General features: G+C 46.0%; 1 protein-coding gene across 1 annotated transcript in view; it reads left to right on the forward strand.

Annotated features, from left to right (window-relative positions):
• Positions 1-4,762: 4,762 nt before the first annotated feature.
• Positions 4,763-18,440, forward strand: part of LOC119454469 (uncharacterized) — a 124,272-nt gene continuing 110,594 nt past the window's right edge. The window contains exon 1 of the mRNA XM_049668515.1: positions 4,763-4,907. Coding sequence (XP_049524472.1) covers positions 4,788-4,907 — 120 coding nt within the window. The 5' untranslated portion in view covers positions 4,763-4,787. The remainder of the gene's footprint in view (positions 4,908-18,440) is intronic.

The raw sequence follows: 18,440 nt of genomic DNA on the forward strand, positions 1-18,440 counted from the left end.
AATGAAGCAAGAGAAGAAGTTACGTCATCTGATGCGCGGACAGAACTTTCCAAACCTTCCACTTTGCTGGGTAAAGTCAGGAGTGTGTCCATTTTCCTATCCAATGAGAGTAGGTGCTCCGCTATGGTTTTTTCAATTTTTTGTCCTTCCGTATCCAACTTTGAGTTATCACCTTTACATGTGCCACACTTCCATTTCCATGCCTTTTTTTGGTTACTTTTTGCACGGAACATTTCTTCTGTTACACCTGAACATTCACCTAGATGAAAAAGAAATTTACACTCGCAGCAGCTGACTTCAGCGCCATCCTCGTCAAGTTCTAGTCAGCATATACAACAGCGCAGCTGAGGCATGACTATCTATACTGGACAGTGTTCAACATAAGACAACTTGTGGCAGCAGCGGCAGAGAGCAAGGCACTTAAAGGCAAAAGTTGCCACCAACCTGCAAGATTCAGTGTAAAGCTCAGTTGCGTCCGTCGCGCGCTGCCGCTGCTGCCCAAATGACGGGGAACGTCCCTCGTCTACTTTCAGTGGCCGGTGGTGTCGCTCTCTTGAACGTGATGTCTTTCACAATACAGCCGCTGACCAGCACTTGATCTGACCGAAACAGGAACGGAAGGGCGATCCTATTCAGGATCCAGTGGCCAAAAGTGGTTCCTTGTGTGGTCCTTGAAAGTACTTGGTGAGCGCTGCAAGATTCAGAGTAAAGCTCAGTTGCGTCCGTCGCGCGCTGCCACTGCTGCCCAAAATGATGCTTCTCCATTGTCCTTGTAAAGAAACTGTGAGTGCACTCATGAGGTGTTAATGCGGATATGCTTTTGAGAATACCACGTCTGTCGGTCTATTACCTCGAGAGCAGCCTGATCAATATAGTACGCAGATTCCATTTAAATATCACATTAACATGCTCATTTATGTTGACAACATTTAGTTCTCTATAAAATATTCGATCGCAACGCATACGCCTCATATTTGCACAACGTAACTGACGGATCAGCACTAAAGCTGGTGTTTATTGACTACATAACTGAAGTTAATATTCACAGACGCACAGAGCTACAGAAGAAGTGTTGAGGTGCATACTTTTTGCCAGGCGAATGTTTGTTTCTTGATAGGCGATATAAAGGTGCCGATAACGGCAAGCTTCAATAGTTTCTAGCCAACGTGTGGTATCGAACGACGTCATATTGAAGATCATTGGGCTCTTACAAGAGACCTTACAAAAGATACGGCTCTGGAGGCTGACCTGACGGTTCCGGTTAAACGTGGCGTGAAACTTATCATGCCAGGAAGCGGCGCTATCTCCTTGATCACTGTGCAAGGAGCGGCACTTAGTTCGGCATACGTCCCGGAGTTGAAGTCCCCTCTTTGGAGGTTAGCGACGCAACGTTGGTGGATAAGTGCATTTTTTTTATCCCCGAGGAAATAAATGCTTCCCGAAGGGCTCGCAACACGGGCGGCTTTTGGGTAGCACTGGTTCATGAACTTGGATCATACTCATTCAATTGTTTAACAAGCCAGTCATGAGTTTTGCAGTACAGGTTGCAGCATTTTGCAGCATGACTGCAGCACAGTGCCTTAACAATCACCCGGTTGCCTTTCTGACAGCTGCTCGCATGGTATACGAGTGCTAATTTTTTCGCATTCGTGCGTTTTCGTTGTTCCCTTTTTTTTTTTTTTCAGGCAACGTAAGGCACGGACGCCGAAAGTGCCGTCTCGTGCAGCTAGACCAAAGTGTTCCACGAAAAGGGTGTGTACAATTTTTTTTTTCGTTTTCGAACACTTTTTTTTAATTCTTACAAAATTTAATCGTATTAGATCACTGCAGATGAATTATGAGCCCTGGAGGACATCATTTGCCACAAAAACCAAAACGAAAAAAGAAACAGAGCAATCGATTCACTAATTGAAATAATTACATGAAGAATATTTTAGCTGCAACTTGTGTGGCACATGATTATATTAGAAATTTAAGCGGTATCGTCATACAAATTAGACAAAATCAGTTCCGTGTTCATAGTTTTCAAACTTGGCCGGAGAGGTCACGTGACCCTGGAGGGCTCCTCTCCTTCCGGTCGCCAGGAGGAGATAATTAAAATTAAAGAGCGGCAAGGCATGCGTGCATGGGAATGAAAGGCTGCTACTATAAATAAAGAACGATATTTTAATTTTTATACTAACAGTGCTTCAACAAGAAATTCCACGCAATTCTTTCTGTTCTACGTTTTTTTTTATTTGTACGGTTGCAGGCAGTTCTAAAATATCAGCGGGATTTTCGCATATATGGCACGATTGCAGTTCTTTCTTTCTTAATTTTATTTATTCAGGATTCTTTGTCGCGATATTCGGGCAGTGCGGAACAATTTCACACATTTTTACTTCGTAATCGCATCATTAGCGGGATGCGCAGAAAGGCGTCAAAGTGTGACAAGTGGTGGTGGTGGTGAATTGTAGCAACAGGCGGGTTTACCCTGGTGAAGTCCACTACGGCACATCAGTCTTGATGGGAAAGCAGCGCCCGTTCACGTGTGCGTGGGCAACAGGACAGATAATTTAACAAGCGCAAAATGCTTGGATCTAGAAGAGCAGGTGTTGCACGCGCGTCATTGGATGTGACGGCATGAGCTGGCTGAGGAGAGATGAGCGTGACGCCGCGAGGAGAGCAATGACACAGCTGCTACGAAACGTGCACAGGAAACACAGCACGAACTCAACCCGCACTTACTAAGAGCAGAACAACCTCAAGCTATATTAAAGGCTCACTATTCGTGCCAAGCAATTGTTCTTTCTAGTAATTGTCTCAAAAAGCAAAAGAAAAGCGTACTGGCGTATGATTGCACTTCCATAGTTTAACAAGTTTCGCGCACTTTGAAATGATACCAATGTTACCGATAAACTTCGTACATCATGAAACATTGAATATTTTAATGTTCTAAGAAACTAGGCAACTATTTATGAAAAGTTTACTTAAAAAGTTGCGGTCTTAATAAGTTGCTAACTTGGGCTAGTTGGTACATGCCTGAAGAAAGCGAGTAACAGCTCTTAACAATGGGACTTGACTGGAACAGACGAAGCGCTGACTTTCAACCAATATTTTATTGCGCACACAGCAATATGTACAGGGGCTTGAATAGGCTGGAGGGAAAGGAGAACACATCACAGTAGGAATACATTGTCAGGAAGATTGCCAGGATGGAGAATATAAAAACAGCACAACTAAACGGTCGCCATCATCCACGTGCAAGATGCGCGAGTTCCATTTGAGGAGCGATATCGAAGGCGCAATCACGCACATATCGCCTTTCTTGTCGGGGCAAAAGGCCTCATATATCTCACGTTTTCACTGGTCACCATTGCGCCTTAGCATTTTGCATTTGTCAAAAGATGCACGACAACCACCACGGCAGCTTTACATGGCTAGGTGGTTGCCATCACACCATTTTATTAAATTGGAATGTTCTTTGAGATGGTCATTAATAGAACGGCCAGTTTGCCGATGTAGCATCGACCGCACGAGAGGGGGATCTCCTACACTACGTTGTGACAGCAATCAACAGGCTTTTCGGCGCCTTTCTTATCACACGTGCGGGGCCCCGTTTGTTCCGTATTGATTTTTTCGCACATACTGTAGATTTAATTTTTTTTGGCTGATAAAACAGCTGTAATGCCTGCCTTATGTCCTACATTTTTGATACTCGGTGTAAAAAGGGAATGACCGCGGTTCTTGAATGCGAACTTTTCTCTTTTTGATTGTTACGTTTGTCAGGTTTTGGCTGTTTTAAGTATTCTAAAATACATTCGGCAATGGTGGACAGTAAATTATCTGGGTAGTGAAGGCACAAATGCGACATGGCAGCTCCTAAACAAGATTTGGCAATCGCACGCTTCACCGGTTGCGAATGCGCCAAGCTTTAAGGTAGGAGTCTCTTCTTGGAGCGGAGGGCATTCTGCCAGCACATATGGTTTGATAGAAGTAGTTCGAGGGCAAGGAACATCTGTTTGTTATTATTGGAAAATTCAGTAGTGAGTTCTATTTTCTTCATGCAGGAACGACACAAGTCACCAATTTGTCCTGAACAAGGCTGATTATCACGGGGGTTTGATCTTTAAAAAACTAAAAAGTGTTCTACAAATCTGAGCACGTTTACAGCGCTTATTTGTTTCAGGCATTCCGTGAGGAATCTGTCATAACTTGCTAAAAGAACGTCACTAAGTATCGAGGCAGGACACGAGCCTATGCATACACCATCTTTTTTTCAAGAAAAAAATCCCCATTGTGCTATATGAAGGTGGAACCTAAAAAAGAATTAAGAATTTCTAAAAAAGATCTTAATGCTGACTCCGCACGAGTCCTGAAAACAGACACACCCATAGCGATCGATGCACGCTAGACATGGTCCAGCAGCAATGAATATGTTTTACGTCGACTGAAAAGCAGCTCACTTGTGGCGGGCGCTCATCTTCGAGACAGTAGGACACTTCTTGTAGCTTCCTGATAAGGCAGGGGTCTTCCACATCCAGCACGGATAGAGCGATGTAGGTAGTACCTTCCCACAAGGCACTGTCAAGTGCCTTGTTCCGGAACGATGACAAGGAAGGGAGCCTCTGCTTTGTGAGTCTTCGCCGAGAAGAAGACGGATAGGTTTTAAGCCCTTCGTCGACCGCACAAATACGGTATTACATTATTTTGCTGCTCAATTACAAAATCAATACCTTTGTTTGTCATTCTTTCTTAGAGTTGTGCCTATGGTATTGGCCCCTTCACTTTTGTGACCCGCTTGGCCAATGGAGAATTTAATTCGATCGCACCAACAAATGCTGGAGCTCCTTCCGGAAAATTGTACCGGAAACTGCGAGGAACGGACATGCAACAGCGGAGCCGAAGACATCTACGAAAGTCAAAAGGTACGCTAGCGCACGCTAGCGCAAACACAGCTTGCCAGCATGTCACACGCACCGTTGTAGAAATATATGCCCTAGCCATAATTCAAACACGCAGGTAACTCAAGATTAGGATGACTTCAGCGAAGTCTCTAAATTTTGGCTCGCCCGCAATCTTTTGATTGTGGTCAGAATCCACTTGGTTCAAAATGAATACGGCACGAAAAATTGGCTAAGGTGTAACTCCTGTAAGCCAAGCTATCACAAGCGAAATGTCTGTTTTACTTGGTTTCGCAAAGACTACGCACAAAGTGTTTCATTAATCCGTGCTTCCGGGCTCGGTGAGATTCTCTATAACGTGCTAATCTGTCCTCTCTTTGCTCCGGTGCTTTAGCAGCTAACTTTGCCTTTGCTTGAGATTTCACAGCCTGCTGTCTAGCTACATCTACTGGCTAATTGGATTCAGCCTATCGCTTTCGCTGAAGCGCATGCACAGATGGCCCAGCCGGCTTCCCATCCATGGCGAGACATAGCGGCCAAGCGGTGGTGAAGCAGCTGTTGAACCCTCACCTAGTCACGTGGTACCGCAGCGGCGAGGCTCCGAGCGAGCGCCGCTGCGACGCCTGTCCGCAGCGGATCAGTTGGCGTGCCGTCACACCTGCCACACTTCCGATTCGGCGACTCGCGCTCCGGCGTATCAAGGTCATTGCAACGCGATAAAGTGACCTTGCGAGACAAGACGCAGTAGAACTCTCGCTCTAATAATTATTATGTCCACCTTCTTAGGCAATAACAAAATGCAAGAAGATGCATTCGGGGATTAAATTGAAATACCGTCTCGTTCGTCGAGTGGTACAACAATGTAACGAGTATTTTGCAGAATGGTTTCTATGGTGTGTTGAGATGTCGTCGTCATCATAATCATCAGCAGCCTATTTAAGTTCACTTCAGGATGAACGCCTCTCCCCGCCATCTTTAATTACCCCTGTCTTGCGCCAACTTACCCGTCTGCCTGCGAAGTGTTAATGTGTATCTCACAGCAATGAGTGTACGGTGTCGAACTACGTTGCCCGTCACCCGCCACCCCGGGCGCTGATTTTTGGCTACACGTGTTGTTCACGCTCAGTCAAAACAGGAATGCCGTCAGACTTGTCACATCCCGGAGAAATTATAAGCAGTTATAGAATGTAATATGTATTACTTATTTCATACCCGCTCATCACACATGTATATTGTAATGCGCTATGCAATGTTTGCAACGTCTATGTTATGACCAGATATTTTAATCACCTATACCTGCTGATTTTTGGCTACACGTGTTGTTCACGCTCAGTCAAAACAGGAATGCCGTCAGACTTGTCACATCCCGGAGAAATTATAAGCAGTTATAGAATATAATATGTATTACTTATTTCATACCCGCTCATCACACATGTATATTGTAATGCGCTATGCAATGTTTGCAACGTCTATGTTATGACCAGATATTTTAATCACCTATACCTGCAACCAAGCACCAGGCACTACCTTAGAAACTGCATGGCGAAGAGAAAAGTTGCCAGCGGCCTTTTACAGCGGAAGCTGCTATGGGCTCATCCCAATAGCCGTGTCGGTAGGCGATGTTGTCCGCTGCTGCCGGCGCCGATGTCCTTCGCAGCTATCGACAGAAAAAAAAAATTACACCATCTTCCCGTAGGGGAACCCTGAGTAGTATGCGAAGCAGCCATGGGGTAGACTCAAGGTAGTTTTATCAGCTGTATAAACTTGGACATGCAGCAGCACCAGCAACGTGCAGAACTGTTGTCGATGCCGTCGGCATTTTGCCCGCGTTCGCACCGAACGCGCGCGGCGTTGGTGACTGTTGCCGGTGCCTCTGGGGCGCCTACCGTCGCGCCTCTAACCTAAGCTGCTTCGCATTATCGCGCACGGAGCCGCAGGTGTTACCAATCGTTGCGCAATCCGGGGAGGAGAGGAGCGTCGGAGAAGAGAGCAGGAATGCCGAAAGGAGAGGAGATGAGACAAGGAGAGGAGGGGGAGGAGGATGCGCATGCGCAGTGCAGGTCTGGACGCCGCACGGCGGATTCAGGGAGGGACATAGCCCCGAGCATAAGATGCTTCGCATCTAAAATACCAGTTCCCGACAGAATCGAAGCAGGACCCACTTCGCGGGAGTCGGCTATTCTACCACTGTACCGAGCCAGCGCTTGTTAGAGCGAAGCTGAAACATTCCCTATAAATGCGTCCTAGCGCGCAAGGAGAAACCCGATTAAAGCCCCTGATGACATGCGCGCCGCGTGGCGTCGATAGATGCACACTTTGCATTGCAGTTGCATATTGTTACACCAGGTGGCACGCCATGTAGCAGTTGCATAGCTAGCGGTACCATGTAGATAGAGAAGATAGAAAGAGAAGATTAAGGAGATGCATACAAAAATGCTAGAGTGCAAAGATATATTGTATACCTGATTAAATAAAGCTTGCTAGGGGATAATGTAACCGCCCCGTTTCAAAGGCGATGCCAATAAACCATAATTATCGTCATTAGCATCGTATCGTGCCACTTGTCTTGAAAATTTGGGTGCACGCTGAATAGCCTCTATACGTGCGCCCTTTGCATTGCAGCTGCATAGTGGTACACCAGGTGGGGGAGCCATGTACACTTGCATAGGTGGCGGTCCAAGAAACAGAAGGCTTGAGCAAGAAAAAGATTATGGAGAGGCATAAAAAAACTTGGAGGACGCTTATGCTTCGCCTTTAATATTGGAACGCGATAGTATTAAACGATTCCTGACTGCTTCTCACGCTTCCCAGCAACTGAAGCTTATGTAACCGTCATGTCTACCGAGAAACGCTGGCGGAGAACGCTATGCACGAAGGCGAGCATTCTTGCATAAACGCGGCGTATTGCGTATGCCGATCCCGGAGGAAGTGCACAGCCGCGCCAGAAATATTACATTATTTACATGTTTCTATTATTGCTTCGCTTTGTTAATGTTGCTTGTTGTGATCAAAATGGATTACCACAGTTGTAAAGTTTGAGGCGGGAAACATGTACGATGTCACTTCGCGGTGCGGCAGTCGATGAGGTGGATGCCATGGGACATATCTCATAGGTGACAGGAGTCACCTGGCGCAGCACGCGGTAGGGTCCGACGTACCGCGACATTAACTTTTCACACAGGGCGACACGACGAGATGGGAGCCAGAGAATGACGAGAGAGCCCGGTGGAAAATCAGTATCCCGGTGTCGACGATCGTAGATGGTTGTACGGTCTGCGATGACGTGAGCCGAGCGCGGGCTACTGTGCGCGCGACGAGCGCACGCGTGATGACATCTTGCGCATAGGAAGTCGTGGACGTGGAGGCCGGATCAGAAGGGAGCAAGGTGTCAAAGGCTAGTAAGGGATGGCGTCCAAAGAGAAGATAGAAGGGTGAGTAGCCGGCAGTTTCATGACATGATGAGTTGTATGCAAATGTGACGAACGGGAGCGCAACGTCCCAATCATGGTGGTCATCGGAAACGTACATGCAAACATATATGCAAGCCCCCAGTTACGCCCCTCCGCCCATGTGCGCTTCCGGTCCTCCCACTGAACACCTCACCGCCCCAATTGTTGCTGCTGCCGCTTCCGCTCCCCGGTTCACACCCCGCTACCGCAACGCTTCTGAGTGGAGGACGCCTGACGATCGACCAATCTGTTTTTCTTGCTCTCGCGTCGGCCACATTTCACGCCACTGCCGCAATCGTCGGAATTACCGACCAAGTTTCCCCGGGGACCACCGCCAAGATCGTGGCCCGTACTACACTCTTAGCACAGTAACGTTTATGTTAACCTATAATTGCAAGTAACGTATAACATAAAGGTTACTCGGTGACTAAAAAAAACTTGATCTTTGTGTTTTCGTGAATTTCCGTCGCGGCTAGAGGTTACATGTGCCGAAGCGTATATTTTAAAGGTTACTGCAACGCCAAATGTCTTGTAATCTTTAGATTGTAACTTCTAAAGGAGTTGCCATTCGTGGCTTAGGGGACCTACTGCATGGATTGGAAGTTTACTTATTATTGTGTCGTATTGCTATCCTGATGTGGTGTTTTTAGCTGGGACTAACCTATACGATATGTTGTGTGCCCGAGGGAATGAGGCTGGTTGGACTAGATTAATATTTTATTGATACCAGTAGGGTTCTTCGGTTTCGCAATGTAAAAAAAATTAAATCTTACACGAGCGTATGCTCAAGAGAGACAGCAGCAATTCATTCGTCACTGATCTCTACTGCATACGTGCCATTATAATCTAAAAGGAAGCCGCAGAAACAGTGAACATGCATCGGAGAATGTTGTGGCAAACGATGTTGTGGCATGAATTATCACTACGTGTTTCAATGTGATGGAAAGCCCCCCGCTACCGATACAGGCATTTTAGGCTGTGGTATAAAACATAGACTTGTGTGCCTGCACAAAACCTAAAAGCAGATGCATTATGGTGATTGCATATATATTTGTACCCAATATTCTTTTTTCCCCTTGTGTATCAATGTTCCCTATATTCGCGTTTGTTTTATATTCTCCTGAAATGCGACACCCACTAACAGCGAGCTCACACTCAAGGCCGCACGTGGGCCGTAGTTTAATAGCTCGACGACCGACAGAATCAAAGCGTAGAGCAGGCCGAATAACTAATTTGCAGGGCGAGAAAGATGCTTCGTAATCAGACTTACTTGTACACTGCAACTTAATGTTTTGTCACCGCGCTGTCTTTTTCTTCTTTCTTTTTTTGTATTTTGATGCATAAGAGGGAGTGGTTCCTAAATTACAGCAAATGTTGGGTTCATTAGAGAACGCCAGACACGCACCAATTTTGCCCGCTCACTAACACGCGAGAAAGACGCCGCTACATGCACATGACAGCGGGCGACCGCCGCTCCAGTAAGGTCTCGTAGAGAGATGAACGTGCGCTCACGGCGGGAGGCCACAATGGCGGCCGGCCAAATGAGCAGGGAGAAAACATACAAATACAAACGAAAAGCAACATCCTGAAACATTAGAATATTAGCATCTTGATATATATGGTCCTGTGATAGTTTGACGGAACTGTAGTTTGATTATTATATTTAGTTGTGGTAGATGCGGGGCGTAATCAAACGCGCTTCAGCTTCAGCCACACATGAGGGCCTTCATATCTCCACTGCATTGCGCAGCTCTCGCGATGCATGCCGGGAAGAGTATGGCCGGCGGTGTCGTTTTAAAGCGGTCGTCTCGCGCTTTGTTTCACTGCTTTACCCACGTTTTTACGCTCTCCGATTTGGTGGCGTGCGCTTACCAAGCGTATTGTGTGTCTGAGTCACTCGTGACGGGTGGTACAGTTACCTAAAGGACTCCTAAAGGCTCGCGCGCCGCTGAAAAGAAGCCATGACGCCGGACGTGGAGCACGGACATGTTTGGCGTGCTGCGTGGCCGCTGCGACGAGACGCATTGCCGATGGCCAATGGTAAAGGTTCTTCGCTTACCTGAGAGTGGTGAGCATCGTTTGTGTTGTGACTGCTGTAATGAATGCCGAAGACAGCAATAAATGTGACCTAGGTAAGCAATGCTTCCTGTTCAACTATCTATTTGCTGGTATGTGTCTGTCGTATATTTCACCGTCAATTCTTGCTCATGCTCGCACTGTTCAGTTTTATTTAAGTGAACTACTTGCTTGCTTCATAAACACTGTTGTTTTAATATTTTTTATCACTATCAGTAACCGTGTTGGTTATTCTTAAATCTCAAGTTTATGTTGCACTTTTGTGCGGACGCACAACATTGACCTCATGCACGGAACTGGTGTTTTGTGCTGATATTCAGTTTGTAATCACTTGATATTGCATTTTGACTGTTAAACTGTCACATTATGGCGGTATTGTTTTTTGTACTTGTACTGGAGGGGAGTACGAACTGACTTCAGAATTTATTTTCGTTAAGTTTTTTAATCTTTACTTGTTATTCTTACCAACATTTCCTAAACAGAAGAGTATATTCACCTTAGGCGTGTTTAATTATTTGTTCTGTGGTAGCTTTTCATCTGTTTGTGGTTTATTTATGTCTCTTTCATTACATGTTAATAGCTGTTGTTTGCAGGGCGACGCTAACACATAACTATGAGATTGTAAGATTACTTTTCTGTCGTTACTACACAGCAAGGAGATCTGAAAATTAGCAACTGACATACCGTAACAGCAAAGAGACATGATTGTGCTCGAAACAGGGATGAGATCGGCCTCCTCGTGGAAGAACTTATATGTATTTGTATTTGAACATATTGTACACGAACCTTCAACATTTCTCTTTTTTTTTTGCCCTGTTCCTCGTGATGCTGTAGAAATTTGTGATGCCAGGCAGCGCTGTACTCAGAGGTTTTTTCATTACTGCTTCATGGCCGTGGAGAAGAAAACAGACCAAGAAAAAATGTAATTTTGCTTGTGAAGGGAGAACTTTGAGTTACCTTGTTTTGTATATGCAAATAAAGTAAACATTACATTTTCACTAAATGTTTTGTGTCAGCTTTCCTTCTCACAGCTGCTACTCACATCATTTCCAGAATGTGGGTGCTGCCGTCTCATACCTATATATATTTTTTTCGATACAAGAAATGTTGCATGCAGAAATGCGTATTCATTCTGAATTGTGCCGCCTTTTCAGATGTGCTTTCCACTTGTGCAAAATATAATTATTAGAAATCTCATTATCATGTGATGACGACATGATACTTTTTGCAAATAACTTTTAACATGGTCCGCAGCAAAGAAAAATGTTGCGGGACGAACCTTTATACAATGCATTCACCAGTATACAAAAGCAACATACTGTGTATTTCATAAATTGTTTTGTGTTTTGCACATTTAATCCAAAATTACCAATTATGTGCCAGCTTATTTCAAAAGGTACAACTGTCTTGATGCATTGTGCCTTCTATAATAATTCCTGCAAGCTGCCTTGTTTAAATGACCTGCGCTGTAAAATAGCAAGGTGGCAAAGGTTTATACGTTGTTAACCAGTCTGTCCATGAATATTTAAAAAAAAGATAATTTGAGACGAAATGTTGATTTCTGCTGAACAAGTTTTATAGCCATCGTCACAGAATTTCAATAATAATCATTAGTACGAATGGCGCCAATGTTTGACTGATTAGCATGTAAATAAACAATCGTGGTTAACGGCAGAGCTGGTCAATCAGCACTCCATATCCGGTTGCTGGAAGCATTCTGCCACAGAATAGTCTCAAAAACGCATACTGTGAACATGCCATAAAATGGATTGCTGTTCCAGTTGAGATATTTACAGAATTTTGCAGCAAACATGCCATAAAATGCATTGCTGTTCCAACTGAGATATTTACAGAATTTTGCTGCAGGTTGTGCAGAAAGAATAACTGAAACAGCAACGCACTTCATTGCAGATTCAATTTCTCGAAATTGGTGCCAGGCACAATTATGGCAAATCGGTATGCTTTCAGTACTGGCTGCCTTCTATATGCAATTACATGTCCCAAAGAAATGAAAAAGCTAATTAGTAAAATTTTCTTCCCAAATGTATTGAGTATCGCGCAAATGCTGTCTGTCGCCACTATGAAGTTTTCACAGCAATAAAATGTCATTTTGTCTTAAAACCTGAATATTTTTTGGTTTTAGACAATGAGTCATGTCTAAGAAATTAGGGCATAACCCCTGCGGCCATATTTAGGAACCTTTTTTTCTGTAATCTTTCGTATAGGCATCCAGTCTTGCACGTTTTCACCCGCGCGTCCTTCTGCGCACGCACATGAATTTTGTGAATTGCTCCTTCAGCCATCCATTGAACTTCACTGCAGGGAACTAGCGTAACTCACTGAGCAGTGTTTTCAGAAAAAGTGTATTTCGGAAGATCAGCCGAATTTCAACAACTTTCCGTTAGCTACGTCGAAAGGATACCTTTTTCCGATAACATAAGCTTTTACGGCGCTTAGTCGTAAATTGCCTGCTGAGTTATAGCAGTGATTTAACCTTGACCAAAGCGCAAATATAACGCAGCAGAGAAGTTATGACTAAGTGCCTTAAATGCCTATATTTTCAGAAGAGTGCATCCTCCTGACGTTGGTAACCGAAAGTTGTAGAAATTCGGCCGATCATTTGAAGGATAATTTTTATGAAGTTCTGTTCAGTGAGTTATGCTAGTGCATTGCGTTGAAGTTTGGTGGTTGGCCGAAGAATCAATGTCCTAAATTCATGTACATGCGCAGAAGGACGCACGTGCGAAGCCTTGCAAGACTATGCCTATACGAAAGGTTACATACAAAAAGGCTACGCGTACCTACACTAAAGGTTACTATATAGTAACTTTTAGTATAGGTACACGTAGCCTTTTATTTTATAGGTTACACGTTGGTGAGAGTGTACCCTTCATTAAAGGTTACTTAAATAAAGGTTACTATGTAACTTTTTTTTTATAGGTGCACAAACTTGTGAGAATATGCCCCTTTAGTAAACGTTACCGTGCTAAGAGTGTACAGCACATCTTTTCTTGACGACCAACTCCCGGCCCGTGATCCTCACCGTCTTTCTTCGCGCTCAGAATCGACCTACGCCGATAGTGCCGCACAAGGACACTGGTCCGGCCGATCGCCGTCACCTCAGAGTCGCCAGTCGCACTCCCCTCAACGCCGTCGCTCTCCTTCTCCGGCTTCCTCTGGACACCACCCGGGAAACTAGCCAGTGCAGCTCCGGGAGGTGAGGCTGCATTGACGACAAGGACCGCAAAACATCTATCGACCCCTACTTCAAGACGCAATTTGCTCGGTGTTCTCGTCGACGGCGTGCCCGTTACTGCTCTCATCGATACTGGCGCCCACATATCTGTTATGAGTTCTACGCTCCGACGCCGCCTACGCAAAGTGCTGACACCTGCCGTCTCTCCTACTGTGCGAGTAGCTGACGGCACCCGAACACCTGTTCTTGGTATGTGCACTGCCCGCGTTACTGTTGCCGGCCACCACACTTCAGTTCTCTTCGCCGTTCTCGACGCTTGCCCACATGATGTCGTTCTTGGCATTGACTTCTTGAGCGCCCACTCTGCCCTCATTGATTGTTCTTCTGGCATTTTGCGGCTCGAACTGCCATTGTGTCCTGATGACACCGCATCAAGTAACGCTCGCCTACGTTCCCTGGAGTTTCTACGACTACCCGCGCAGGCTGCTACCTACGTCCTTATGTCACCGTTTCCCCCAGTCCCCTAATGGTAAATATGTGGTCGCTCCCCTCACAGATCTGATCCTCTCGCGCAACATCGCACTTCCCCATACCGTAGTGCTTATTGCCAACAACAAAACGTTGCTTCCAGTCCTCAACTTTTCTACTTCGAACCATGTTCTTCCTCAAGGAATTTCACTAGCCGAACTGTCACCTTTGGAAGAATGTATTGTTTCTGCATTCGCTGCTGACGCTGAGACCGCGACGCAACCTGCCATACCGGCGCCAACCCAGGCACTTCTGGACAAAATGATATACCCCGCACCTCCACCAAAAAGATGTTACGGGGAGTATTTAATTAACCGTGAACGGCTAGCGCTTGCCTAGTCAAGACTGCACAGAGCGCACAGGTTCCAGCAGGTTTTCAGTCCAACAAGAGAGCCTCTGACCCAGCCCCAGTACAATGTCTTTGTCTTTGCCATTGCTCGTGACAATATTTATGTTCTTATGGTGCGGGCTGAGGCTTTCATTTTTATTCATTAATGCTTCAAAATAACAAATAAGAATAAGAAACCGAACTTTTGATATAGCGCACCAACCAGCAGAGGGAGCGCGATGCGGCTACAAAGCGCATGTAGCGGCAGGTTTAGACAGCAAACTGCCATTTGCCGCGTTTCGCTCTCACCGTCAGTTGGCGAGCTACAGCCGCTGAAGTAAGCACATGAACAAGCTGTTTTTTGGATTGGTGCCAAAGTGACAATGAAGGAATTGGAAGAACAGCGTGTGTGTGTGAAGTTCTGCTACAAACTTAGGAAAGCTTTCATAGAGACATTTCAGTTGCTTAGCCAAGAATGCGGGAAGGAGTGTATGAGTCGCACGCAGTGCTATGATTGGTTCAAGCGTTTTGAAGACGGAAGAATGTCGGTCGGTGATGATCCCAAGCCTGGACGACCTTCCACATCCGCAGATGATGACCACGTCGAGAGAGTTCAAACTGTGATTTGTGGAAATCGTCGTTTGACTGTTCCAGAAGTCGCTGACGAAAGGTTTTGAGTGACAAACTTGGGATGCGTCGTGTCAGTGCAAAATTCTTGCCGCGTTTATTGACTGGCGAGCAGAAGCAGACCCGTGTTGAAATCAGCCAGGCACTGCTCGCCGCTGCCAATGACGATGAAAGCTTTCTTAAGAACATCATAACAGGCGCTGAGACATGGGTTTATGGCTCTGATGTTGAAACGAAAGTGCAGTCATCGCAGTGGGTGGCCAAAGGTTATCGTCGTCCAAAAAAGCACGCATGAGTCGGTCAAAAATGAAGGTGATGTTGGTTGTGTTTTTTGGCTGCAAAAGCATTGCCCATCAGGAATTTGTGCCACATGGTCAGACGGTAAACAAGAAAGTTTACCAGGGAATCCTAGCACGCTTGAGAGATTCTATGCGCACTAAGAGGCCTGAATTGTGGGGAAAATGAGGCTTTGATGTTGCATCATGACAATGCCCCGGCTCACGCATCCTTGTCCGCAGCTACTTAGCGAAACGCCACGCTCCTGTTGTGCCACACCCACCATATTCTCCGGACCTAGCGCCAGCAGACTCCTTTCTATTCCCCAAGCTGAAAACCACCTTGAAAGGCAGTCGTTTCCAAACCGTAAATGAGATCCAGGAAAATGCGAGAAGAGACCTGCGCGCCATTCCAGAAAGTGCGTTCCAGGAGGCTTTCCAAAAATCGAAGAAAAGATAGGAAGAGTGCTGTTGTATAAGAAAGAAGATGAGGATGGTTGCGGGGGGACATAAAATAAAGAAGATGAAGTTCAAGCATCGGATGCATCGTTCCTCTGTGTTCTAAATACAACATATTGGCGACGAGATTTCAACACATGCAAGAGCAAGAGTCCTGGTGATTTCTGCTGCATCACCACAACGAGCATTCCGGGATTGCAACTGCCACCACCTTTCCTGCTTTCGCCTGGTCATCCGGCTGTCCCATGAAACCAGTGGAAGCAGGCCTTTCAGACGTACATTGTGGCTTCTGGAGCTTCAGAGCTTCCAGCCGAACGCCGAAAAGCTATCCTGCTCACATGTCTTGGTATGGAGGGGCAGCGGATCTTCTCTACGCTGAAGCGAGCGGACTTGCAGTTTGGCTGTGCTCTCGCTACTAGTCCTTCGAGCACAGGTGACACCGGGTCGACGAATGACGTGTATGACTCTGCGATCGCCCTGCTTTCGGATCATTTCGAGCATTCAGTCAACGTCATCGTGGCTCGACAACGGTTCAGCTGCCGTGCTCAGCATGAAGGTGAGACAGCGGAAGAATACGTCTCTGCTTTACAAATCCTCATTGCAGACTGTAATTTTGGAAGCCTCGCTGATGAGATGCTGCGTGATAGTTTGTCTAGAAAAAGACGAATCATCATTTACGTGAGCGGTTACTTTTAGAGGGCTCATCACTGACGCTCTCATGAGCTATAACAATTGCTAATCAGTACGAAGAAGCCGTGAGTCATTCTAAGGAATTTTGCGATGATGCTGCAGTTCGTCACGTTAAAACAGCGCAAAGCTCTTCTCGGTCTTCTGAAGAACCAAATGAACGCACAACTTGTAATAAGTGCAAAGCCAAAGCATCTGAGCATCCCGTACAAGGTACCAGGAAGCTTCGAGCTTGCTATTGTTGTGGAGTGACTGATCATCTTGCAAACAGTCCTGCATGTAAGGCCCGCAAGCGCAGATGTCGTCGCTGCGAGAAGATTGGCCACTTAGATTTCATGTGTAGGTCGTCTGGATATTCAGCTAAAGTTCGACAAGTTGATGACGACGACGACGCTAGCTCCCAGAGTAGCGGAAAAACAGCTTGTGTTGTCAATCGAAACAAGCATGGCATTTACGCATCCGTCGCTGTGGAAGGTAGCCTTACTTCGTTTCTAGTTTATACGGGATCTTCTGTCACTATTCTGGCTGAAGAATTCTATCATCGGGTTTTTGCAAGCACTTACCCTGTGAAACCTACCTCATTGCAGCTTTTCGGCTACTCCAAGTCAAATATAAGAGTTCGAGGATGTTTTGTCGCTTCAGCGGCGTTCCAAGACAGAACTGCTTGTATTCTTCTGTATGTTGTATCTGAAGGCACCACTGTACTGGGCTGTTTTGTCCCTTCAGCGGCGTTCCAAGACAGAATTGCTTGTATTCTTCTGTATGTTGTATCTGAAGGCACCACTGTACTGGGCTTAGACGCCATTGCGGCACTACAAATGAATATTGAAGGTAAATCGCTTCAGTGTCTTGCATTGGCCTCCAGCACTACTAGATTGCCAGCTGAGGTACGTTCAGAGTATGAACACCTCTTTGACAAACAGCTCGAACTTACCAAAGGATTCAAACACAAACTTAAGCTTCGTGATTCCGTTCCACCCGTTGCCAGCAAGCTCCGACGGCTGCCGTTTACCCTTCGTGAACAAGTGTCGGCTGAACTGCAGAAACCCACTTGAACTTGAAGCCCAAGACATAATCGAGCGCGTTGACGCCTCTCACTGGGTTTCTCCTATAGTGGTTGTTCGCAAGAAGGATGGTTCAATACAAATGTGTGTTGATCTGCGAGAGCCCAATAAAGCTATAAGTGTTGACAGCTTTCCACTACCACAGACAGACGAGCTGCTGCACAGCTTAGCTGGCGCCAAGCGATTCTCGAAGCTGGATTTGGCGTCGGCCTACCATCAACTAGAGCTCGATCCTGAGAGTTGAGATCTGACTACCTTCATCGCGCACGATGGGCTTTTTCGTTTTAAGAGAGTATATTTCGGCTTGGCTTCAGCCCCGTCAGCATTTCAAAAGATGATGCATCTCATACTGAAAGGGTGCAAAGCTGTACTTTTCTACATCGACGACATTATCGTATATGGTCGTTCTCGAGAAGACCGTCTTTCAAATCTTCGCATCGTTTTGCAACGACTTTCTAAAGCGGGCCTGAAACTGAACCAGAAGTGCGTTTTCGACGTCACAGAACTAACGTTTCTGGGACATGTTGTGAACGGTAAAGGACTCTTTCCACTAGCGTCATCTATCCAAGCGATGAAAGAAGCTCCGGCGCCTTCAAACATCAATGAACTTCGTTCCCTGCTTGGTCTGGTGGGATTTTATTCCAAGTTCGTTCCACATTTTTCGGATGTTGTGGAACCTTTACGGGCACTGCTTCGAGGCAACGAGCCATTTGCTTGGACTCCAGCTGCCGAAGAGAGTTTCGTCCGTTTGAAAACACTGCTGACAACTTGCAAGGTTCTACATTTCTTTGACCCAAGCCTACCCGCCATCGTAACGACCGATGCCTCCGGGTATGGACTGGGCGCTGTGCTGCAACAAGATAACAAG

This window comes from Dermacentor silvarum, chromosome 5, assembly GCF_013339745.2.
Source record: "Dermacentor silvarum isolate Dsil-2018 chromosome 5, BIME_Dsil_1.4, whole genome shotgun sequence".
NCBI lineage: Eukaryota > Metazoa > Arthropoda > Arachnida > Ixodida > Ixodidae > Dermacentor > Dermacentor silvarum.